The sequence below is a fragment of the Vicugna pacos genome, chromosome 1 (genome assembly GCF_048564905.1).
Source record: "Vicugna pacos chromosome 1, VicPac4, whole genome shotgun sequence".
NCBI classification, from domain to species: domain Eukaryota; kingdom Metazoa; phylum Chordata; class Mammalia; order Artiodactyla; family Camelidae; genus Vicugna; species Vicugna pacos.
Window position 1 is genome coordinate 55,015,919 of NC_132987.1, and position 23,981 is coordinate 55,039,899.

A 23,981-nucleotide genomic window follows, 5' to 3' on the forward strand; every position below is an offset into this window, starting at 1 on the left:
CAGCACCCGCCCTACATACCACAGTAGTTATTTGTTTGCTGTTGAAGGTTTTAGCAGTTCAAAGAAAGGATTAGGGCTGACAATACAGAACTCTGACAGTTTCATGACTTCAAATAAAACACAAAATTTCAAAAGGTTTTAAAAGCAGGTTTTTGTCAAAGTGTTGTTTGGAGACTAACCTGAATCAAAATCACACGGGGGTCACAGGCAATGGAATGCCATGTGCCTCCTGACCTGAGGGACTAGGGAGGATGCTTCACCACCTACATGTAATATTCTGGCCAAAAATGTTGAATTTGAATCTAACAGTGAGGGAACAATCAGACAAATTCAAAGTGTGGGACATTCTAAAACAGGGCAACAAAACCAAAGAGGTCTGGAATCTTCAAAAACACTATTGTTATAAAAGACAGGAAAAACAGCCAAACCAGATTAATGAGGTCATAAAACATGCAAGCACATGTGTGTGCACACACACCCACCTACACACACATTTTATACACATGTAGATGTAATAGAATTTCTGATGAGAAAATCTCTTTCCCCAAAGAAGAATACTGTTCTAGATTAAAAGAGATTAAATAGAATCACTAAATATAATGTGTGATCATTGATTAAATCTTAGATTTTTTTAAGGTCACAAAGTAAATTATTGGGACATTTGAAAAACGTTGAATATAGTTCATTTTGTAGTTATTATTCTATCTATAGTAAATTTGGGAATATAAGGTATTTTTGTGGTTTTACAGAAGGATAACATCTTTGTTTTTTAAGCTGTAGTGCTGAAGTTTTAAGAGTGAAGTGTCACTACTAACTAAGTTTGTGACTTTCAGAAAGTTCAGAAAAAACTCAGATAAATATGAGAGAGAACAAATGTAGGGAACTGTTAACAACTGGTAAGTGTGACACACATTTGGTGTTCGTTGCTTTTTCTTGCAACTTGTCTTTAGGTTAAGAATTTTCCAAAATAAAAAGCTGACCCTACCTCAGACCAATCTACTGGATCTGGGTTGGGAGGGTGGAGTCCACATGCATCTGCATTTCCATGAGGTCTTCCCATTGATTTGTAAGCATATCATGGTTTTAGCTGTATTTTTATTTCAGTCCTTATATGAGTAGAGCTAGAAAAACCTCCATATCTTGATTATACAATAGAGTTTAATAACCTTGGATTAATGAATATAAAACAGTCCTGATACAGTTCAACAGCCCCTTTCCATGGTCCTCCTCAACTTTTCCCATTTTTTTCAACTCTATTAATATCTTTACCTATCTTCATGCAAATGGTTTTTAAAATTATTGTGAAGAATTTGGCAGTGAGTGCCACCCTCCGAATTGCTTCAGTGGACACTGCCTACATTGAGCAGAATCTAACCTCTAATTTCTTCCAGCAACTGAATAATGAAGAAGTGATCACTATTGTTCTCATTCAGCTCAAGGCAATTTTTTTTAAAAAGTCTTAAATTATAGATAGAGGGACAGCATATCCCTGTGTGTTTACTAAATAATAAATGACATTAATAAGTAATAAATGAATTCAAATTCCAAAAACATACCTTACCCAACTTTTGCCTATCAATGACTTACCAAGACACAGCTTTAAATGGGTAGCTATCACTTAAAACCAACTGATGGCCTTAAAATAATGTTAAGATCAGCAACATGGCACACAATGCTCCCTGAGTGATGAGAGTATTTTCTATAGGAAGACATCACTACAAACATAAAGGATACTCTTTTAAGGTTTTGTTATTGTTTTTCCATGTCATGCTGACAAATCCATAGGAATTCCTTGATTCCTCTGGTGAACACTGGCCTACAACTGCTAGGTGGGTTTACAATTGTCAGCTGAGGTTCTTGATGAGCAAAACTAAACTAGGTGGCTCCCACGGGGAAGAATCTGTGTTCTGATATCCTTTGCAGTGTAAATGGCCTCACATGCTCCAGGTTAGCAAAGAAGCATTTGACTTAGAGATGGCTATCTAATTTTAGGTCTCAGGTAAGTAGAAGTTTATCTTAACAGTGAAAGAGTATGCTCAGTGTTGATATGCAAAACTTTGTAAATATGTATGTTTTGTTTGGATCTTTACTTCACTTTTTACTTACTAATGCTATTTAGTAAGCACATGCAAATATGGTAAGCATAACATTTATCAGAAATACATTTTAGAGTTGCAGGCAATGTGGATCTGGATTTTTTGCTCAATTTTGGATTAGGAAGCCGCCTTACCTTGAAACCCCTTCAGCAGTTGTAACCTAAACCAGAGTTTAGCCCTTGATTATTTCCTGTTAAAAGACTCTGGAAATCCTCCAGGTAACAGTATTGCTAAACCTAAAGAAAACATTCTACAATTAGGCGTTAATTGTTGATTGATTTCACCCGATAGACTTAAGTGAGACAAAATTGTTGGCCACTTTTTCTGAATTACTATTTTCTTCAGCTTCTTGGATCCCAGGAGATTCTTAGTAGGTTTTGGATGAGACAATAAGGATCTCTGACTTTTATTCTCAGAAGACGTCTGGCATCACCCCAGATCTGGATTTGAACACTATGGGGGGTTGGACAAGGTGCAGCATAACTAGACTGAGAGCCAAGTCCGCTTTGTCATCTTGGTTTTAGTTTTTATCACAGATCCTAGCAGGACAACAATTTTCAAATAAGTAAATGATTTTCTGGAAAAAAAATACATGTAGTATTTAGAACCAAATATCATATCAAGTACAATATACAAATACAGAAAATTGAGTCATTTTTTTTCCAGCTATCAGGCGTTGGGTTGGTCGTCTGAATCAACAAGAAAATGTTTTCCTGAGTATTCGTGATATCTTGCAGTGTGGGCAGAACTGTATTTTAAAGTTAAACGACTAAACATATATGTATATTTTATTAAGGGGCTTGGGTTAGGGTTCCTGTTGAAAAGCTCTGGAGCTTTTAAGAATCATGCAGTTTATTTAAGCAGCAAGGGTTGGGTTGTATTCCTCTCAATTTCAATAAATCAACATTCATTCTGTATAAGCAATTAAAACTCAAAAAAAGCCTTTTGGGGAAAAAAATGACCAGATCTGAAACCTATCTAGCCTAAGGCGGCGGAAGCATCCATTTAAAGTTCTGCTTAATAGGAAAATTACCCCTGTTTGCAAAAGTTAATGATTTTTATCAGGCATTTCTTACACCCGTTAAAATTAGCATTATTTTTAGGAGAGCGAGAGAAGACCAGAAGCAACATGAGAATAGAGTTGGCTACTCCGGAGACATCTGCCAAGGACACTACACATTGCTCCTGCGCAGCGTACGATAAACCGGCTCTTCTGGGACGTGCTGGGTGACCGACATTTTCCCAAGCAGGAGTTTCACACTTTTAAGGTCTGAATGGATGTTAAACGCTCGGGCCAAAGGCCAGGCGCCTCCTTCTCCTTAAGTAGCGTGGGAACAGGCGGAATAACCCGATTCCCCTCCAGGGCAGAGCGTGGACGTGCCAGCCCCGCCGGCACCGAGCACCCGGGGTCACGACGAGCTCGGCATACTTGCCCGCAGGGCAGCCGGGGCGGCCCAGCTCCCGGCGCGCCCCAGCCTTCCGCCTCCCGGTCCGGCCCGGCGACCCGGCCGCCTCTGCTTCAGGGACGCGGAAACCCCGTAGGAGCAGGGCGGGCGGGGAACGCAGTATGCCTACCTCTTGCTGCAATATTCTTCCGCGTCAGAGCAAAGAGTTCCAACCTTCCCGTAGGGTTCTGGGATGCACAGGCAGCCTGTAATATCGACAGATAACCAAACTTGGGTTTTCCCGCCGCTTTGCTTAAGATATTTTCTGAGATAAGGACCCCAGGATCACAATTTTGTGGCAGGGCAAAGACCGACGGGGAAATTCCTCCGCAGAAAACGGGTTCCGGCCGCGAGCCTATAAAAAACGGGTGGCGCGGCCCGGCTGTCTTTTCAGTCGGGCGCTGAGTGGCTTTTCGGATCATGTCTGGTGGCTCCGCGGATTATAACAGGTATGGGGCTTTCTTGGTGGCGGTATTCTGTAGCAAAGGTTGTAGGATGGCTAGGGAGACTGGGAGACTGGCGAGGAGGCAGGGAACCCTGGGTTCATAGGCGTTGCCTTGGGGCACAGTACCCCTGTGTCCTTCGAGAAGCTTCCATAATGGGTAGGGTTGGGACTGTGGGGAGACGAGACAAGGATAGGAAACGAGGTGGTGAAAGGTGTGTTTTCCCAGAGGCGCTTGGAAATAGCGGCCCCTGCCCCGCCGAGCCCGGCGTGTAGTTGAAACCGTGGCGCAGCCCGCATTCGGTTCATGAAACTGGGGTCCAAGGCTTTACTCGCGGCCAAGGGCGGGAGTTGGAGTGCTGGACTACATGTAGGTGGGGTGGGGGCAGGACGGCAGCGGCGCCCACTCGCTGCGGCCAGAGGCCGGGTGGGGCTGCGCCGACAACGGGGTCCCGGCGAACCGTTGGCATGGCCCTCGCCAGGCCTCGGCCTGCGTCAATCACCCCGGCTTGCGCAGTGTTAGGGGCGGAGCTCGGCGCGTGGAGCTCTCGCGAGACGGTCGGGCTCCGAGAGGGGAGAGCCTGGCGCTCGGGCCTGGGGGAAGGGCCGGCGTCCGTGGGGCCTTTCCGGGAGTCCCGAGTTCTTAAGCTTGGGGCAGGCGCGCAGTACATTGTGTGCCCGCCGCATCAGCCTGTTTGGCAAGTACACGTGCGGGGGAGGCGACCTGATGAGACAGGTAATGGAAGGGCACATCCCCTTAATGTACAGTTTACGGGGGATTGGAGAAGAGATGTTCCTAACTGTAGTATTTTTGTCAGCAGAGAACATGGCGGCCCAGAGGGAATGGACCCCGATGGTGTCATCGAGGTAAGAAATGTGTGTAGAATTGGAAGTTACTGAAAGGTGGGTTGGTTCATCCCATTTATTCTTTTTTTTTTAAACTTTCAGAGCAACTGGAATGAAATTGTTGATAACTTTGACGATATGAATTTAAAGGAGTCTCTTCTTCGGGGCATCTATGCTTATGGTTTTGAGAAGCCATCAGCTATTCAGCAGAGAGCTATTATTCCGTGTATTAAAGGTAAAAGAATTCGTAGGCACTTTCTGAAATCGAATTCACTGTTCTGCGTACAGCTGGACCATAAAAGGGAAAATACTTATCTTCTGGGGGACTAGCACCTATTTGTATTCCTCAAAGTGAAATGATGGCAATCATCTTTCGGGACTGACCTGAAATGAAGAGAATACTCATTGCTGATCACTTGATTATTTGGGCATAATTCATGTTCCAAATGGAATACATGGTGTGAACTAGAAGTGACGGTTTGATGTGGGATCGGTAAATATGTATCCTACTTTTTTTAGGGTATGATGTGATTGCTCAAGCTCAGTCAGGTACTGGCAAGACAGCCACATTTGCTATTTCCATCCTGCAACAGTTGGAGATTGAGTTCAAGGAGACCCAAGCACTAGTATTGGCCCCCACCAGAGAACTGGCTCAACAGGTATTGATAGTGTAGTTGAAAAAAACTGCTTGCGTGTTGCATAGGTTTCAGGTTTCACAACTGTGAAGAATTTAAAGCTTAGTATAAATTGGTCCTACAGAGCCCTCCTTTTAACTGTCCATGCATGCAGGGAGATTTTGTTGAAAGTTAAACAGGAACTGGGTGTTCAGGTATGGTTTGCAGGGTTGTGTAACAGATTGACAAACTGAAGGTTTCTGCTCAGGGTGGATAGGTCCGTTCCCATTTTTAAGTTTGAATGCAGTTGTGCAACATGAAAACTGCAGTGACATGTTATTTAACTGTCTCAGTAGTTTGTTACGCATCTGTTGCATGCTGTGTTTTCAAAGCTCACTGCTGTATTGGCTTTGAAGTAAATCTTGCTAATAAACCTGTAGGCTTTATTAAGGTCAAGATACAAGTCGCAGTACCCTGCAGAAAAAGAACATTAACTGTTCTGACTGCAGTTGTGAAGCTTGTTTTGCTATTTACACCTTCCTACACAGTGAAAAATGTAGGAAATGTTTAGTTCTTTAACGTAGTTGGTAGCTGGGGCAGCAGAATTCCAAGTTTGACAAGGCACAGGACATTTTCAGTGAAGTTTATCTTGAGGCAGTTAGATGGGTCTGCATTTTAAGCTTGGAAGTAGTTAAGTGCTGTGCATGCATAAAAGCTTGTTTGCAGACCAGATATTTGCCATTATGCTTTGGAAGTTTAGTCACAAAAGCCTGTAGTTCTATTGGATGATAATTAAGGCTTTTGGCTTTCAGATCCAAAAGGTAATTCTGGCACTTGGAGACTATATGGGAGCAACTTGTCATGCCTGCATTGGTGGAACCAATGTCCGAAATGAGATGCAAAAACTGCAGGCTGAAGCACCACATATTGTTGTTGGTACACCAGGGAGAGTGTTTGATATGTTAAACAGAAGATATCTTTGTAAGTATTGAGTATAGTTTGGTTTTCATATTATAAATAAAGAGCATGCCTGAGAATCTAGAGATGATACGGTTTTATTTTTAACAGCTCCAAAATGGATCAAAATGTTTGTTTTGGATGAAGCAGATGAAATGTTGAGCCGAGGGTTTAAGGATCAAATCTATGAGATTTTCCAAAAATTAAATACAAGTATTCAGGTGAGCTTGATTTCACTTACTCTTACATAGCTGGAGGTTAGGTTTAATGCAGGTACTGTTACAATACAACTGAAGTGTTCTATTGTCGTTCCCCCTGCTTAAAGTAATTGATGCATAACTATCTCTGTCTAGCACAATTCCATGCCAAAACAGAGACGCTTGGTCTCAAACATTGTTTTTCTTATTGTGAAAGTTGTGCTAATTATTTGTGTGATGTGTGACAACGGAATCACTGTTTTTAAGGTTGTGTTGCTTTCTGCCACGATGCCAACGGATGTGTTGGAAGTGACCAAAAAATTCATGAGAGATCCAATTCGAATTCTGGTGAAAAAGGAAGAGTTGACCCTTGAAGGAATCAAACAGTTTTATATTAATGTTGAGAGAGAGGTAATTTGTCTAATTATTAAACATAAAAATGTAGCCAGGTTTTGTTTTACCTTCTTGTATAAGCACTGTGCTAAAATTATAGAAACTAGGATCACATCTTGGTTTTTGTAATAATGCTAGCAGAGTACACACAAGAAGAAGAGTAACTGCACTAGATTGTAAAGACTGGGGTGGACCTCTTTCTTAATGTCCAGTGTCCTTTGTCTTAAGATTTGGTGCAATATATCTTTAACAATGAAATTCTAACGAATGGAAGTTAGAGACGATGATTTTAATGACTTAAACTTTCTCTTTGAAATGCTGTAGGAATGGAAGTTGGATACACTTTGTGACTTGTATGAGACTCTGACGATTACACAGGCTGTTATTTTTCTCAATACAAGGCGCAAGGTGGACTGGCTTACTGAGAAAATGCATGCCAGGGACTTCACAGTTTCTGCTCTGGTAAGAGATGGTCTAACCTAGTAATAATAATTGAAGTCTCTTCATTAAAGCAGGATTTAGACTACAATATAGCTGTAAGTGCTGTGTTGTCGTTCCCCCTGCTCAAAATAAAGTTGTTTCTTAACTATACCTGTCTGCTTTACTCCTGTAGCAGCCAGGGACGCTTGGTCTCATACATGTTGATAAAATATTTTGATTTGATGTGAATTAAATCATGATATTAATTTAAGGTTTGTTAATTTGCAGCATGGTGACATGGACCAGAAGGAAAGAGATGTTATCATGAGGGAATTCCGATCAGGGTCAAGCCGTGTTCTGATCACTACTGACTTGTTGGTAAATCTCTTACTGCTCTTTGTAATCTACCAAAAGTTTGTATTGGGGGAAGGTTTTTAAATAACCTTTACCAACTTCGGGCTATTTGGGAGAATAAAGACAAGACCACACTCCACAGTGGGCTATACCATTTAGTATAGTCCATTACTATTTTGTGGCCTACATTACATAATTGTCTAGTTTTTTAAAATTAGAATTTGAACATCATACCCCATTGTATTTCAGGCTCGTGGAATTGATGTGCAACAAGTGTCATTGGTTATAAACTATGATCTACCTACCAATCGTGAAAACTATATTCACAGGTGAGTAGATGGTATCTTGACTTACAACTACTATATTGATAAAATTCGTATTTTGCTTTTCTACTGACTGATTTGCCTGAAAGGTAACCTCAAATCAGGGAATCGAGTAGGAAAGACAAAGTAACTTCTTAGTAGGGTGTAAGTAAATTATCCTTGGGAAGATTGCTCATACAGAGTGGGAAAACAGTGTGAAATGTTGCCCAGATTGTGGACTCCGGACATACAGATCAGATCAGGTTGTTTTAAATCTGTTGGTCTTAGCTTATTTTTGAGCTTAATTTTTTACTGATGCTCGTGTCCATGTGCTTTCTCGGTGATTCCTCTAGTTGGGATTTTCTTGGTGTCGTCTGGTAGCAATTTGAGCAGTCCCTGGTTTAGCTATAGTGGCTTTATCCCTAAATAAATTGGAATTGTACTTTGTTATATGATGTAAAAAAAGACTTTTTAAAAAATACAGGAGTCGATAGCAGCAGTTGATGACGAGATGGCGCTCAGAAACGGCGTTGACGTAATTTAGGACGTGGAATCATAAGCGAAACAGCACACTGTTTGAATAAAGAGCGAGTCGGTATTTATATTTGTTTTTCTTTTGTCATGATTATTTGATATTTTAAGATGCTCCAGCCAAGGCATTCTGTATATTAGCTTATTACTAGGTGGTTTGTATTGTCTGGTTTGTCAGGAAGGTTAGAAAGCTGTTTTGGAGGTAAACACGTTTGAGTAACTTGAGTTATAACGTGTGAAACTGAGCAAAAAAGGCAGTGATCAGGTCACCATACCAAATACTTGTTTTCCCACTGAAAAAAGTTGTAATTTTTAGACAATAGTTAACCTTGCACCATTTGTGTTTACAGTTCCAGAAATGCGTCGAAATGGATTATATAACTTCTTTTTGTTTTATCCCTGGTGTTTTACATCTGTCCCAGGCTGACATCTGCTCTTGGCTGGCCCACTTTGGTATGGGCTTTAAATTCGCTACCCCAAACAGTACTGTCATCTACTTTAAAAAAAAAAATAATGCTCAAGACACCTGATAAAATCTCATTTTGCAGCCAGACAAGCCTTGATTGAATCCTTTTGGCACTAACTGGAAAGGAAGATTTTTTTCTCTAGATATTGATTAGCAGCTAGTGCTCCAATTAGAAGCACGCACGAATTATAACCTTGATAAGTAAACAGCAGCTGATGGTTAACAAGTGGATCATCATGTTCATTAGTTCATGCAGCATGTGAGAAATAATATAGTCTAATTGTTGGTTTCTTTTTCTTACGCAGAATTGGCAGAGGGGGTCGATTTGGGAGGAAAGGTGTGGCTATAAACTTTGTTACTGAAGAAGACAAGAGGATTCTTCGTGACATTGAGACTTTCTACAATACTACAGTGGAGGAAATGCCAATGAATGTGGCAGACCTTATTTAATTCCTGGGATGAGATAGTTTTGAATGCAGTGCTCGCTGTTGCTGAATAGGCGATCACAACGTGCATTGTGCTTCTTTCTTTGGGAATATTTGAATCTTGTCTCAATGCTCATAACGGATCAGAAATACAGATTTTTGATAGCAAAGCGACATTAGTCGTGAGCTCTTGTGAGGAAAGTCATTGGCTTTATCCTCTTTAGAGTTAGACTGTTGGGGTTGGGTATAAAAGATGGGGTCTGTAAAATCTTTCTTTCTTAGAAATTTATTTCCTAGTTCTGTAGAAATGGTTGTATTAGATGTTCTCTATCATTTAATAATATACTTGTGGACTAAAAGATATAAGTGCTGTATAAAATCAGCCAATTATGTTAAACTAGCATATCTGCCTTTATTGTGTTTGTCATTAGCCTGAATAGAAAGGCCTTTAAAATTGATTTTTTTTAGAAAGCATTTGAATGCATTTTGTTTGGTATTGTATTTATTCAATAAAGTATTTAATTAGTGCTAAGTGTGAACTGGACCCTGTTGCTAAAGCCCCAGCAAGCAATCATCCTAGGTAGGGTTAAACCCCAGTAAAATTGCCATATTGCACATGTCTTAATGAAGTTTGAATGTTAAATAAATTGTATATTCACTTTAAAGGTGCTTTGGTCATTTTATTAAAAATCATTTTACAAAACACATGGTTTAACAATTCTGAGTTAATTGCTGCATCACGGTAGCAGAAAGACTGATCAGTTGCAGATACTCATCAGCACCGTCTGCTAAACATTTGTCTACTTCCTATAATAAAATGAAAGGTTAGTAAATAAAACTTCCTTTCAGGTATGTTGATCTTGTTGAAATGCAGAAAAAGCTACTTACAGCAAGCTTCTCCGTAATAATAGACTTCTGTTTATCAGAAAGGTGATCATTTTCTACAACCACATCATGAAGTTGATTTACAAGCTGAGTTGCTGCATGACCCTCATCTATCAAGTCCTGTAACAACAAAAACTTAATTTTGGTATGATGTGTTTTAATTTTCCCTTCCCCCAAATTGGTAAAGTCACTTTACCTTTACTACAGCTTCTAGTTTGTCAAAAGAGCCACTCTGACATGCAGCAAATACTCCATCAATTGTCTTTGCTGGTATTACCTGAAAGATAACAGTTTCTGCCAACCAAGCTTGTGCCCACTCACTCTCTTCTGTTCCATGCTCAATGAAGTGGCACGTGGCCTGTAACATGGAACTGTTAGCTGATGCTGAATCCATGCAGAGTTGGGAAGGCAAGGAACTGGAAAAGGGTCAGCTTTTTAAGTGTTAACGCTCTTATTTGGGATCCAAAAAGGTGATTTACAAACTTGGACCTGAAATAAGCTCTCCTTGAGAACAACTGTCACTGGGTGACAGCTGTGATCAACGTGTTAAACATTCTCAAATTTGAGCCCGCTAGTCAGTGGGTGAGAAGTTCCCTTTCACCAAGATGCCACTAACAAGATACTGATTGGAAGCAGCAGTGACCCTGAGGGGAGCATCCAGACCAAGGGCATGGTACAAGAGAATCCCTTTAGTGATTTTAACTCCCATCCCTGCCTGAAGCATAATACTCTCGGGTTATTCCCTTATTACACTGTCCCTAGCATAGTATTTGGCACATGCTATATAGACTAAGTGTTTATATTCCAATACATGAATTCCCAAAATTCATGTTAAAAATCACTAATGTAATGGTATTTTGGAGGTGAGCCTTCAGGAGGTGATTACAGGTCATGAGAGTGGAACCCTTGTGAATAGGACTAGTGCCCTTTATATAAAAGGGTCAGAGAGCTCCCTTTTGCCACAGGAGGATGCAGGGAGGTGAAAGCCATGGATGAACGGAGTTTACTGAACTAGGAAGTGTATCCTCAACAGACAATATGTGGACACCCTTATCTTGGACTTCCAGCCTCTAGAACTGTGGTATTTTTGTTTTTAAGTCACTCAGACTATGGCATTTTGTTACAACAGCCTGAACAGACTTAAGACAGCACATAATAAGCATTCTGTGTGTGTGTATATATATATGTATATGCTGAAATAAAATTTTGTAAAAGTCACAAGCCAACTAAAAATTACAGAACATGCAGTGCTCTTACCCCAGCAATATCTGTGATCACCTTTTCTGTGACTTCCTTTCCACCTGTTAATCGAGTAGCACTCTGAAGAAATGTAATAGCTTTTCTTAAGTCTCCTTCTGACACTTTAACAAGGTAAGCTATTCCCTGAAGAGAAAAAAGTTGTTTTTTAACCTATTTTGGCCAATTAAGGCTGACTTTAATAAAAAAAAAAAAAAGTAAAAAACTCTGTTTTTAGCAAAGAGTTAGTGGGGGAAAAACATAAAATCTATTTCCATTTTTGAGAAGATTATCACTTCTGTAGTGACAGAATTCATGGAGACAGCATCACCCAAAGAAGGATAGAGAGCTCTTGGCCTCTGAAAGAAATTTGCAGAGAAAAGAGAAATTCCATACTTTTCATCCTATTTTCTTGATTACATATAGCAAAAAAAAAATGAAAATTATGGTTAAATTCTGTTAGTGACTAAGGGGCCTATATATTCTATCAGTGTACCAGAATTTCATCTTACCAAATTAGTTCTTAAGAGTATTAGTTAATAATGACAAGTGGAGTATCTTGTCATTATGCAGAGATTTGTTGTTGCAGAATTTGCATTAAATGTACTAAATCTACCCTAGCTTTGGGATCCTGAAATACAGACAGAAAATAAACTTCTAATAACAACAGAAAGGAAGGCTGAACCTGCAATTCTTGACATTCCAACTATTGCTCATTTACCTTAACTTTGCCTGAAGAATTGGCATCAGAAATTGAAGCAATACACATCTGAATCTTTCAAGGCTTCTTCACAGGCATTCATCAAAGGAATTAGAAATTACAATAATGGTTAAACAACTAGTAATTACCTCATTGCTAATTTTGACATGTTCTTTATCAGCGATGTCTAGTAGTCGCTGCTGTTGAATTTTATCTGACAGAGGTTTGAAGCGGAATTTAGAACATCTAGAGGTCAGCGGTTCAATTATTCTGTAAAACATTGGAAAAAACAAGTCAATGTCTGAAGAAGAATCTCCCCCAAATAACTCATTTTTATCAAAAACAAATTAAGATTTGATGGAGGAAAAACTAATGGAGGCTTAAAACATTCAAAGTTTTTTCTCTCCCTATTTGGGGCTATCAAAATAAGGCTGCCTAGCATCTATTTTTAGGGCAACATACATACCGACTGACATAGTTACAGATGAGACAGAATCGGGTGGTTTTAGACTCTTTCTCCATGGTACGTCTTAAAGCTGCCTGAGCAGCAGAGGTCATAGAATCTGCTTCATCCAGAATAACAATCTTAAAAGGAGGACATGGCTTCCCGCTGATTTAGAGACACACACAGGAGTTATAATTCACATATCACCACAACCCAATTTTAAAACATTCCCATCACCCCAAAAGGAAACCCTGTGCCCATGAGGAGCCATTTCTCTCCTCTCCCAACGTTCCCAATCATAGGCAATCAGGAACCTCTACTGTCTATTTCCACAGATTTGCCTCTTCTGGATACTTCATATGAATGAAATCATATGTTGTCAACATGTCTTTTTTGATTGGTTTCTTTCACTTAACATAATGGTTTTCAAGGTTCATCCACACTGTAGTTTATTATTCCTTTTTACTGACAAATAGTATGGCATATACTACCTTTTATTTGTCTATTCCTCAGTTGATGTTTATTGGGTTGTTTCCGTGTTCTGACTATTATGAATAATGCTACAATGAACATTTGTACACATGTATATGTGTTTTCATTTCCTGTTGGTATATATTCTAGGACTGGAACCGCTGGGTCATATGGTAGTTATGTTTAACTTTTAGAGGAATGCCAAACTGTTTTCAAAGTGGCTGCACCATTTTACATTCCAACTAGCGATGTACAAGGGTTCTAATTTCTCCACATCCTTGCTAATACTTGTTATTTTGTCTTTTTGATTGTAGCCATCCTAGTGGGTTTAAAGTTGTATCTTATCATGATTTCGATTTGCATTTCTCTATTGTCATGTCTATTCTCATGATGTTGATGAGCACGTTTCGATGTGCTTATTGGTCATTTGTATATCTTCCTTGGGTAATGTCTATTCAGATCCTTTGCCCATTTATAAATTGGGTTGTCTTTTTATTATTGAGTTGTAAGAGTTATTTGTTCTTCATCTAAATCCCTTACTGTATATGATTTATATATACTGTCAGTCCAAGGTAGATATCAAAAATTGAATCATTCACTTTCTACAAATTCTTAAGTGTGCTCTGATAAAAATTTAAATATATGCCAGGTACCAAAAATTTAATCTTGGAACTTTGCCACCTAAGGAGTGTAAGCAGTTGACTAAACATCCCTGTTGAACTCAGGATGTCCTATTTTAATTATTAATAATACCTTCTCTTTCATTCTAAAAGTATCCCAGTTTGGACAAGGACATATATAGTCACCCTAATTATGAAATATACACTGTATCTTAAGGTATATGACAGATCTTCTTTTAATAACACAATGGCAAAAATCAGGATTTTTATTATGAATGTACCACAAACCATCACATTTGATTAATAAATACTCCTTAGACAAAATATTGATTAAAAACTTTGACAGCTAAACAACCTAAAATTAGTTATTATAATGGAAAGGTCATTTCTAGGTTTTTCTAGGTTATTCTAGGTTTATACAGTTTAGAAGAAAATATGATCTTACATAAAAAAGGAGTTAGAAATTTGGCAGAAACATGTATTTTAAACAAATACAATGACATGATATGGAGAAGGGAAGATGAGCTTACTTACTCTGAACGACTTCCTGACACAGTTAATTGGGCAAAATTCTTCACTTTCTCTCTAACTACTTGTATTCCACGTTCATCAGATGCATTTAACTCAAGAACTCTCAATCGAAAAAGTTCAGGCCTATGTGAAAATGAAACAAATGTGAAACATCATACAGCATGTATGTAACCCAAGTTTAAACCATATTTTAACATTTGTACATATTTCAGTAGTTTAAAATACACCTAGTAAACAATATGGATAAAAGGCACATAATTATTTCTGTATTTTCTCTTTTGCAAATGCATACAGTTAACTTCTTTTTCCCATGCATTAAAAAAAAAAAGATGATATCACATAATGTGTTAAAATTTAAATCAATTTTCCAGTTTGGATTGTATCAAACATCTTGCCATGTCATGATAACCACTGTAAATAATGGCCATATGACTTTCCAATCTATGACTATACCGTCATTTGCTTAATTTATTTAGCATCCTTCTATTGTTAAGATATTTAGGTAGTTTTAAATATGCTGCAATTTTAAATAATGCTGCAACACAGCATATTTTGAATTATTTTCATAAAGTAGCTTGCTTTTAGGAAAATTACTGGACTAAAACATGGACAGTTTTTTAAGTTAGTTTAAAAAAAAAGAAGATTAAAAGTAGCTCTGTGGGAAAATCTGAGAACATAAAAGAAAATAAAAACAACTGGTTTACCCTGCCACTGTTTCAAAAACTTCCTTCCAGTTATTTTTCTACATACATTTTTTTTTAAATAGACAAAAATCAAAAGTTGGGATTTAGTCTTTATTTTTCCTAAACAGCATGACATCCTAAGCATTTTTCTATGCACATAAACATTTAGAAATCTCTGGACATGTATTTGGTATTTTAAAACCACATATACTATTTAATTTATAATTAAAATAAGTTCTTTTAGTTCTATAAAGACAAACATTTTAAAAATAATATTTTACAAATTATACAATTTAGACTGACCTCTTCTAGAATAACTATACTTAACAGTTTCACTATGACTACATTGCTAAAGCTAGTTCAGACCAAATCTAACTGATCAAGTTGCGGAATAATCAAAAAAGCTCTTTTAAGATTTCCTTGAGAAACAAAAGTTGCTGTCAAATTAATAATAAATAAAATACTAGGTTCAGAGCAGCTTCCCCTTTTGTCTTCCTTCACATTTCAACAGAACTAATTATCCTTACATATTTGGTGGTTTCAGAGGCATCTAATTATTTTCATGTATAGGATTTCAGATGTACCCCTAGGCCATATGCCTGATATAAAAATTCTGGCTAAATTAAAGATAGCCTTTGTTATGTTGGTATATGTTGCATGGATATCAGACATGGGCTGACATAAAGCCGAGATAGTCAATCTAGAGGAGGGCTCTAAGAGGTGGCTCACAGAGATTTTCTGCTGTACCTGGAATCATACTACATCAACTACCACACACTTTGCTTATACTCAGGATGCTTGAGGGCAAGGAGCTGGCCCAGCCACTCCAGGCAGGCCCTGGGTAGTCCAGAGTAAGAAGAACTCAAGAAGGGGTGGCGCACATCAGTAGCATCAAATGCAGGAAATTCTATGACCCAGATGTGAACATGATCATTAGGAAAGTGATAAAACTATCAGTGTGACAGGAGATAGATTGGCTCCTCTGGGTTCCAAAATCATAATGAAAGAGTAAAAGTGATGAAAAAAATGACAAGGCTCCTTGCGTTGTGGTACATTCAAACATTTGAACAAGGTTCAGAATAAATGTTCAAAAGATACAGGCAAGCTAATTTACTGGAGGGGAGAAACTGGAAATAGGTTACTAGATTATTTAAAAATTCAGAAGTAAAAGTAAACTCAACAACCTCATGGAGAAACCAAATGCAAAGTTTTAGAGAAAGAAAAGCAGTACCAGAAATTTTCAGTGTCAGGTCTTTAAAAAGAGGGAGAAAGGGAGAGATTTCAACTTACCCAAAGAGTTCTCTAGCTGCTGCCAAAATAGTGGATGTTTTTCCAGTTCCAGGAGGCCCATAAAACAAGAGATTAGGGAGCTGTAGAAGTTAAATTTTATTTCTTTAAAATTGTATTCTGACACAAACAAGTGAAAATGATGACCAAAAATGTCTATGGAAGACTGCAATGACTTCCCTAATAGAGGGGGCATATATATCTGAATACAAAGATTTCTTAATGTAACTGGTATCATAGTAATAACAGCACTAAATCCTGCTCTTTCACATAATACTATTACTTTCCCCCAAAATGTCTTTCTAATTAGTATCTTAAACTGAATTTATATTTATGATTGTTCTATACCTCATCTAATACTTCGGTGGGGTTTTCAAAGCTGGAATTAAAAACCTCTTATTTCTGAAGAGAATCCCAGGCTTCTCTCAGTTCCCTATCCCACACCTTCGTTCAGGACTGTGCAAGATTTTATACTTTGTAAAGATGTCAGCTGCTTCAAAGGGGACACAGACCAAAGGAGCAATTGGATTTGGCCAATACTGAGGACAAAGAATTGAAAAAGGCCTATTAGGGCTTTGCGTAGGCTGAAGTTCCAAGGACAGAAACATTAAAAAACAACAACAAAAACAAAACAAAACAAAACAAAAAACCCCAAACCCATGCATCTATTAAGTGCCTGGCAGAGCTCCACATCATGATTATGTACCCTGTAAGGATGCCTGCCTGTATCAGCAAGATTTCATCAGTGGAAGAAAGGGTAAGATTAAATAACTAGTTACCTTCTTTTAAAGTGGCTTGGCTCCTATCAAACAGGCAACTGCTCTGTGCTACCGATTAACAAATACATTAAACTCTCCAGTATGTCCTTTCACGTATGGAAATCTCAGTACATAGAAAACTAAGCAATACAGTTTATTTGCTTCCACTCTTGTCTAATCCTCCCCCTTCCCATCCATTAATTTTCAACGAAATCAGATGCCATTCTGCTTGCTACTTAAAACTATTCACTAGCTTCATATTCTACTTAGAAAAACAAAAACAGACAAATAAAAAAATCAACCAGCTTACCATAACCTATAAGGATGTCCATGATCTGCTCGCCACCTCTCTCACCTTCTAAGTTACAACTTACAATGGTCTCCAACAGCTAAGCACTTTCTGGCCTGTACACATGCTGTCTCCCATGAGCTGAGGTCTGACTCCTTTTTTCTGTTTGGCAACTTCTACCGCATTACAAGTCGGAAGCCCTCTGTGATCCCAATCTAAAGAGGATCTCTGCTGTCATTCTCCCGTCAGTCTTTGTTGGACTTGATGTAATTTACAATTATTTATCATTATTTATTTAGTGATTGGGTTTAATTGTAAAATACCTATCTACCTCACTAAAGGGTAAGCTTAAGAAGGTCAAGAACCTTATTTGTTCTATTCACATCTATAGTCTCAGCATCTCCTGTGGTACTCAGCATATGTCAAATAAATAAACTAACATATAAATATATTACTGTTACACTGGTAACATACAGCTTAAGATACAAACTATGAGATTCACCATTTAAAAACAAAAACACTTCATTTTTAAAACCATTATTTTGATCCATGCATACCTCAGTAGTTGTAATGATTCATCCATGTAATTACTACATACAATAACTTAAATACTTTAAAACACGGTAAAATTATTAAATAATATATATGGTGCATTCAAGAACTGTATGTGGAATATTAGTCCTAAAAACTGATTTCTGAAAACATGTCTCATTATAATTCTACTTCAAAACTTTTAAAGTAAATCAAGGAATGAATTATTTTCCTTTACTCTTTAGAGTTAAATTTACTTCAAGTTTTAAAAAACTTAAGTCTGAAAAGAAACACAAATTATTAAACAATTGGTTAAAGAAGAAAGTTCTTAATTCAGCCTCATAAATTAGATGGTATAAACTCAATAAGTGGATCATAATCCCACTACATTTGCCTAAAGAGTTGAGAATACTAGCAATTAAAATACATTGTCATACTCTGGTTTCTCTTCAGATTATCTAAATCTTTCACCTTTTAAAACACATCATGTCCTGCAATCTTTGTAAATATTACTATGCAATTTAAATTGTATACTAATATAAAACTAAAAGGTATCTGGATCAAATCAAAACAGATACTGGTAAAGAAAAAGATTTTCAATAGTTTTATAAGTTTTATAAATATAACTTCTTTCAAAATATACACTGTTACTGTGTAACCTCAGGAAGAGAACAATGGCAACAAAAACCAAAGAACCTCTAATTCAAAGCAGCCAGGTTGAGGGAAGAAAATCTTGGGAATAAAGCAAAAACCCACTTCCCACTTTCATCTGCAACTGTTTCCATTCCTCCACTAAGCTCCTAAGGCACTTGATCACATACAATTTTAAATTTCTAATTCTTCATACGGGTTTATCTTATCTTTGAATTAATCTAAAATGTAAGTCACTCAAGGACATTTTATCCTACGTATCACAGCAGGAGACATAACGCTATAAGCAGAATTAAATGCTCAATTTTTTTTTTTTGTATTGTAGTTCAAACCAAATCCTAAAATTGGGTGAGCAATTATACTTTCAAAGAATCTTTGACTCTTCCTCATAGTACCTATCATCATCTATAATTCTCTTATTTATTTTGCTTACATATTTATTCTGTCTCTCCCCACTGAAATAAAAGCTAATGAGCAAAGAGATCCAGCCTGTCTTGCTCAATGGGCTTCACTTGAGTACTCTATAACAATGCCATAGGACAGAAGAGATGCTCAGCAAATATTTGTTGAACTAATCCTCCACTGTATAAAGTTATCAAGGGCTTACTATACATACAGAATTGTATTTAAAGGAGGCAGGAGGCTATAAAAAAAAGAGGGTGAATAAATTAAGTTTTAAATCTGCTACTCACATCAGCTCCTTCTAAAGACTTTTTCAGCACTGCAACCACTTCTTCCTGGAAAGCAACTTCATCCACACATTTCGGGCGACTGGGGGGTGGGGAGAGAAAAGTTTTTGTGTACTCTAGTAGCCACAGAAGTCTTTCTCTTCACTAAAACACCAAAGACAATTCTCTTACATCAGTAATGAAATAAGAAACTTTCATAATTGGAAGCAGGTAGAAACCCCATTTGTATTTACTTTAGGCAAATATATACTGAAGGAATTAATTTTTCACTCTTTCAGATGCACTGTTTGCATCTATGATACTTACAAAAATTATGCAAAAGGATTTTATTTTGTAACATCACAAATGCCAACTGGTTAAAAATGTAAAGTGAACACTTGCCTAGAATTTGACAGTATGTACTTAAGCTAAAAAGGGAGACCTATTTAGTAACCTCAGGATAGGTAACAATTTTGATTAATATAGTTACATATGTTACCATGTTGTTAATTGGTTAATACCAATTTCCTCTATCACCTAACTGGACAAAAAAATGCACATCTGTTCAGTTCATGGAGGGTTAACAAAATAACAGGTTTAACCAATAGGGAGTATAATAATTTTTGTCTTACATCATTAACAAATAATGCTAAACTAAGTTGTACTCCCAACCCTAAGATAAAGCTCTGTGCTTAGCTAACTAATCAAAAGCTTTGCTTTGATTTATACTTTTCTAATTAATCAGGACAATGCCAGGCAGGGATCTTATGTCAGACAATGTTAGCTAGGAAAACCAGTGTAGATTATAAATCAGGGTTTCATATTCAAATACTTGCAAGGGCTAGGCAGATAAAAAGAGCGAAGAATGCAGAGTGTAAGGCAAGAGACATTAGTAGGACTGTGGTGAAGAACATATGACCTTTCCAATATGGGAAGCAGTACTCAAGTCCATCTAAGCGTAGTCAGGCGAGAAACTGCATCTAGTGCTGTCTAATTTCCTGAGAGGCTGAAAATCTAAATTTTCTCCTTGTATAATTTCTTTAATTGAAGGAGTTTAGATTTTTGTGAAATTTCCCACTTACAAAAGTACTGTCTGCGCCAAACATTTGTGAGGGCCTTATACGGCTTAGAAGTAATCTGCAATACTTTGGCAACAACTCAGGATACACCAACAGTTACAACTGCTTATTATTTCACTTAGCTGAAATTTCAGTGCCACATAAGATGTTGTTTTTGCCAAAAATGTATAAACAAGCAAAAACTCAACAATTTACAGCTATGAGTAATGAAAAGAATAGATTTGAACTTAAGTAGAACTCCTGACCAAGAGCTTATAGTCATTTTATAGAAATTTTGTTCTCTTTACTGCTGTATCCCAGCCCCTAAAACTGCACTCCTGAGTTACAGAGAAGGCTGTAGTTCATCTATAAGAGAATTCAACTAGATTATTCTAAGGTACATTTCAGTTCCAAGGTTCCATGATTTATATAACTGGGTGATTTTCAAGGACAACATCTAAATGAGTAAATCATCCCCTCCTTAAGTTTAAAAAAAAGTGATCAAAACCTGTCAGAGAGGTAATTTATTAACTATTTCAACAAAACCAAAGCATTCTTACTATTTTTCCACCCATGGAACAGGTTTGGCTTTCTTGTTCTCTCCACTACTTCTGGCAGTGGCAGCTACTCCTCGATCCTTGGTCAATGGTGGTTTAGTGCTGATACATGTGCCTTTTAGAAATGCCTGCATGGTTACTTCACCCTGACCAGGTGCAAGACAGAAAAGGAAAAGTTCTTTTGAAACCATTATGAGGAAGTAAAGCCTGAAAGCACACTTAACCTTGTGCAAAGATACTCAATAAATATTTACTAAATAAAGGACATCACCCCATGACCTGGCAACCTCTGCGTGCATTGTACTGAAGGCTAGAAGGACATAAAAGAGGCCAAAGTGCTGAAGGAATTTAAAATCTATTTATAGTGAGGGAGTTATAGAACAAAGATAAACCTTACATCAGAAAAATTTTTGAGTTCCAAACTTTTTGATAAATATGATAGCATTAATGGCCAAAGTGTACATGGGTCTTGATAGTCTCTTCCAGTTTAGTCATGGGCCTCACTCTAGCTCAGATCCTGGAATGGATTCAGCAATTAGGAGTACTGGGACCACTAATGAGAACATCCACTTCTCTTGGGCCTAGAGCTCCACTCAAGGATCTATTTTATTGGCGGAGCCCATGACTGCCTTCAGAAGCTCTTTTGACGGGGAGGGGAGGGGAGGGAACTCCCGTTAAATTGGAAACAGATTTTTTTTTCTGATAGCACGTTCATTTGAAGAAATCAAAACAATGCAGAAAAGCGAGTTTTAAAACTTCACACAAAATCTCACCCAGAAGATAAGGACTAACATTCAGGCGAACATTCTTCCAGGCAGCAAAAGGCTGTTTTAGGGGAGAGCTTGTCTGAAAATTCCCAGCATTAGCGGCAATTACTGTCACTGCTGTATTCCCAGTGCCTAGAGCAGTGACTGGTACATGATAGACGCGCCGTTAAGAGTTGGTGACTGCATTACCATGTATGAGACTCAGTTTCCCCTTCTGTAAAATAAGCTAAGGCCTATTCGTAAGGCAACTGAGTTAAATAAAAGAATTGTGTAAACAACAGTTCTGTGGTTGGCATATGCGTATATAATCAATAAATCAAATAAGTTGTTAGTATCTGTAAACACTAAAGGTTTAGTGCAAACTTATTAAAAACAATAATGATAATAAGGTTTTTAACGTTATTGGATTACTCCATCCCCGCCAGAGGCTGCCAGAAAGTAACACCGCCCAAAGCAGGTCTCTGAGAGATGCTGCGCTGAGCCACCGTTACACGAAGGGGTGCGCAATGCGTAGAAGGCGGCGAGACCGGAGCGCTGGTCCAGCCCCTGTGTGCGCTTCGACGGCAGTGGACGATATCACAGGAAGAAGAGAAGGCGAAGGCAACCCCCGCAATTTTTCCGGCCGGTCACCTGTTCTCCCCGGCTCCCGGTGCGTGTTCCCGGGGCACTGCCTGGGCCTTTCAGTCACTCGTCTCCGGAACGAAGACGCCGCCGGCTCGTTCCTGGGGTTTCCGGGACAGGGGAAGGGCGAGGTGGTCTTGAAGTTTCAGGTCGGTCCCTCAAGCTGAGAATATCAGGCCCCGAGTTGCCGACCGAGGACACTTAAGACTCTCCCCCGTCAGTACAGGCCCCGCTTTCCCGCCACGGAACGGCGGGCGCAGGGGAGGGCGGGAATACGCAGTACGTCCACGTCATTTCCGGTGCCCCGAGCGCCCCGCCTTAAAGGAGCCGGGTCTTCCTATTCCGTGGTATTTAAGCAAACGAGATACAGCCTTTTAGGGATGTAGACACTGGATAGAAATCACTGCGGAGGTGTAAATAAAACCACTCTGTCCCCGCACATCCTTCCGACCGGACGCTGCAGGGCCAGGGAACTTGAGCGCGGCCGTCCCCGAAGAGACGCTGGGGCCGCAGATCGGCGTGTTCAGCAGACCGGAGCGGGAAGGGCTAGACGGGTGCTCACTCGGGAGGGGGAGGGTTCGTAAGGGCCTCGGATCCCGGAGGTCCTCTCTCTTTGTAGGTACGAGTCTGTAGAACCTGTACCGTACTGTTAATTCATTGGCAGCCATGGTGGTGGGGGGTCACCGGCATTTTTGCGGTGACACAATTTGGCTTGCAACCTGCTTCACCCCCCAAATGACGGGGGAGGCGTTTGTCCTTCGCCAGAAGAGGGCGCGCTGAAGATCCCTGTCCTCTCCGTTCCCATTCGTTGTCGCGGAGTAAACCGGGTGCGCTTCAAGGGCAGCGATCTCTGAAGATGCCTTTCTTTGCCCTTTTGGGTGCATATCGCTTATACATCTATTTGTGTCTGCCCGTCAGTAAGAGGGAGGATCTTGCCGTGCAGCTATGGTCAGCTCATCCCAGAGCCCTGACCAGAAATCTGGTGGCGCAGACGCTCAATTAAAGTTAAATGATTGATAATGTTTACTGTTACCAGGGTGCACGCAGTGCTCTAGGCAAGTGTTCGAGGCCACCCTTTTTAACTTTACGCATTTGTCTAAGCTCTGGATTTTTCCTAAATGTTTTTGAAATCGGACCCTTTTGAAATGTTACCTTAACCGCAGGCCTTTACTAATTACCGTAACCCACAAGGTTGATCTGGGTCTTCTCCAAGTGAATAACCAAGTTTTATTTGGCACAAACTCGACATGATACTTTGTTAACTTTGTAAGTTTATTCATCTGCCTTTCAACAAATGCTTATGGAATGCCCATACACTGTGAGATGCTGGGGATACAGCAGGGAACAAGTGGAAGGTCTTTGCCCTCAGGTAGCTTTACAGCCTAGGAGGGTGACAGGCAGTGCGATAGATGTGTGTTATGCAGAGGATGTTGGGGGCTCTGAGTACATACGTTCCAGGCCTAACCTAATCAAGGGGTTAACCAAATCAACTAAGGATGCTTCATGCTATCTTGTAACTCCCACAGGCAAGGCCTAGTACAATCTCTGAATAGGATAAAAAGCACACAGGTTACCTATCTGGTTACTGGTTTACATTGTCATAACTCATCAAAATGTTCATTTACTGTTTGTACATTTTATTGTATGTAAACTATATCTCAATGCAGTTTATAAACCAAAGATCTGTGAAGGTAGGTGGTATTCATTTGCTGCCTAAACACCTGAACCACACAGA

General features: G+C 38.9%; 2 protein-coding genes and 5 non-coding genes across 10 annotated transcripts; 6 read left to right on the forward strand and 1 right to left on the reverse strand.

Moving 5' to 3' along the window:
• Positions 1-3,881: 3,881 nt before the first annotated feature.
• On the forward strand, positions 3,882-10,153 carry EIF4A2 (eukaryotic translation initiation factor 4A2). 4 transcript variants are annotated; one of them, XR_012073305.1, is made up of 12 exons: positions 3,891-3,990; positions 4,802-4,850; positions 4,932-5,064; positions 5,349-5,488; positions 6,256-6,424; positions 6,512-6,621; positions 6,865-7,008; positions 7,315-7,452; positions 7,699-7,788; positions 8,014-8,093; positions 8,551-8,657; positions 9,369-9,509. XR_012073305.1 is itself a non-coding variant. In XM_006200985.4 (11 exons), the coding sequence occupies exons 1-11, from the start codon at positions 3,962-3,964 to the stop codon at positions 9,511-9,513; spliced, it is 1,224 nt and encodes a 407-aa protein (XP_006201047.1). In that variant the 5' UTR covers positions 3,882-3,961; the 3' UTR covers positions 9,514-10,153. The 4 variants fall into 4 exon arrangements, 2 of the variants coding, with proteins under 2 accessions (XP_006201047.1, XP_006201046.1); XR_001458692.3 differs by having other exon boundaries at positions 8,551-8,661; positions 9,369-9,506; XM_006200985.4 differs by lacking the exon at positions 8,551-8,657 and having other exon boundaries at positions 3,882-3,990; positions 4,805-4,850; positions 9,369-10,153.
• On the forward strand, positions 5,179-5,247 carry LOC116282917 (small nucleolar RNA SNORD2). The gene has a single exon (XR_004192459.1). It is a non-coding gene; the product is annotated as a small nucleolar RNA SNORD2 (small nucleolar RNA).
• LOC116282899 (small nucleolar RNA SNORA63) lies at positions 6,668-6,794 on the forward strand. Its single transcript, XR_004192439.1, has one exon. It is a non-coding gene; the product is annotated as a small nucleolar RNA SNORA63 (small nucleolar RNA).
• On the forward strand, positions 7,057-7,234 carry LOC116282914 (small nucleolar RNA SNORA81). Its single transcript, XR_004192454.1, has one exon. It is a non-coding gene; the product is annotated as a small nucleolar RNA SNORA81 (small nucleolar RNA).
• On the forward strand, positions 7,500-7,630 carry LOC116282898 (small nucleolar RNA SNORA63). The gene has a single exon (XR_004192437.1). It is a non-coding gene; the product is annotated as a small nucleolar RNA SNORA63 (small nucleolar RNA).
• Positions 7,815-7,954, forward strand: LOC116282904 (small nucleolar RNA SNORA4). The gene has a single exon (XR_004192444.1). It is a non-coding gene; the product is annotated as a small nucleolar RNA SNORA4 (small nucleolar RNA).
• RFC4 (replication factor C subunit 4) lies at positions 10,148-22,539 on the reverse strand. Its single transcript, XM_015236613.3, has 11 exons — positions 22,256-22,539; positions 20,862-21,004; positions 19,268-19,346; positions 16,350-16,429; positions 14,380-14,499; positions 12,776-12,919; positions 12,459-12,579; positions 11,631-11,756; positions 10,570-10,650; positions 10,377-10,493; positions 10,148-10,295 (listed from the first exon to the last, which is right to left on the reverse strand). The coding sequence occupies exons 2-11, from the start codon at positions 20,990-20,992 to the stop codon at positions 10,200-10,202; spliced, it is 1,095 nt and encodes a 364-aa protein (XP_015092099.1). The 5' UTR covers positions 20,993-21,004; positions 22,256-22,539; the 3' UTR covers positions 10,148-10,199.
• Positions 22,540-23,981: the final 1,442 nt, after the last annotated feature.

Coding starts and splice junctions, on each gene's coding strand:
- EIF4A2 (XM_006200984.4), top strand. CDS start 3,962: ATGTCTGGTGGCTCCGCGGATTATAACAG. Junction 5,489..6,255: donor CCAGAGAACTGGCTCAACAG/GTATTGATAGTG, acceptor TTTGGCTTTCAG/ATCCAAAAGGTAATTCTGGC. Junction 7,009..7,314: donor ATATTAATGTTGAGAGAGAG/GTAATTTGTCTA, acceptor GAAATGCTGTAG/GAATGGAAGTTGGATACACT.
- RFC4 (XM_015236613.3), bottom strand. CDS start 20,992: ATGCAGGCATTTCTAAAAGGCACATGTATCAGCACTAAACCACCATTG. Junction 19,347..20,861: donor GTTCCATGGGTGGAAAAATA/GTAAGAATGCTT, acceptor CCCACCCCCCAG/TCGCCCGAAATGTGTGGATG. Junction 10,651..11,630: donor TGATCACAGATATTGCTGGG/GTAAGAGCACTG, acceptor GTTATCTTTCAG/GTAATACCAGCAAAGACAAT.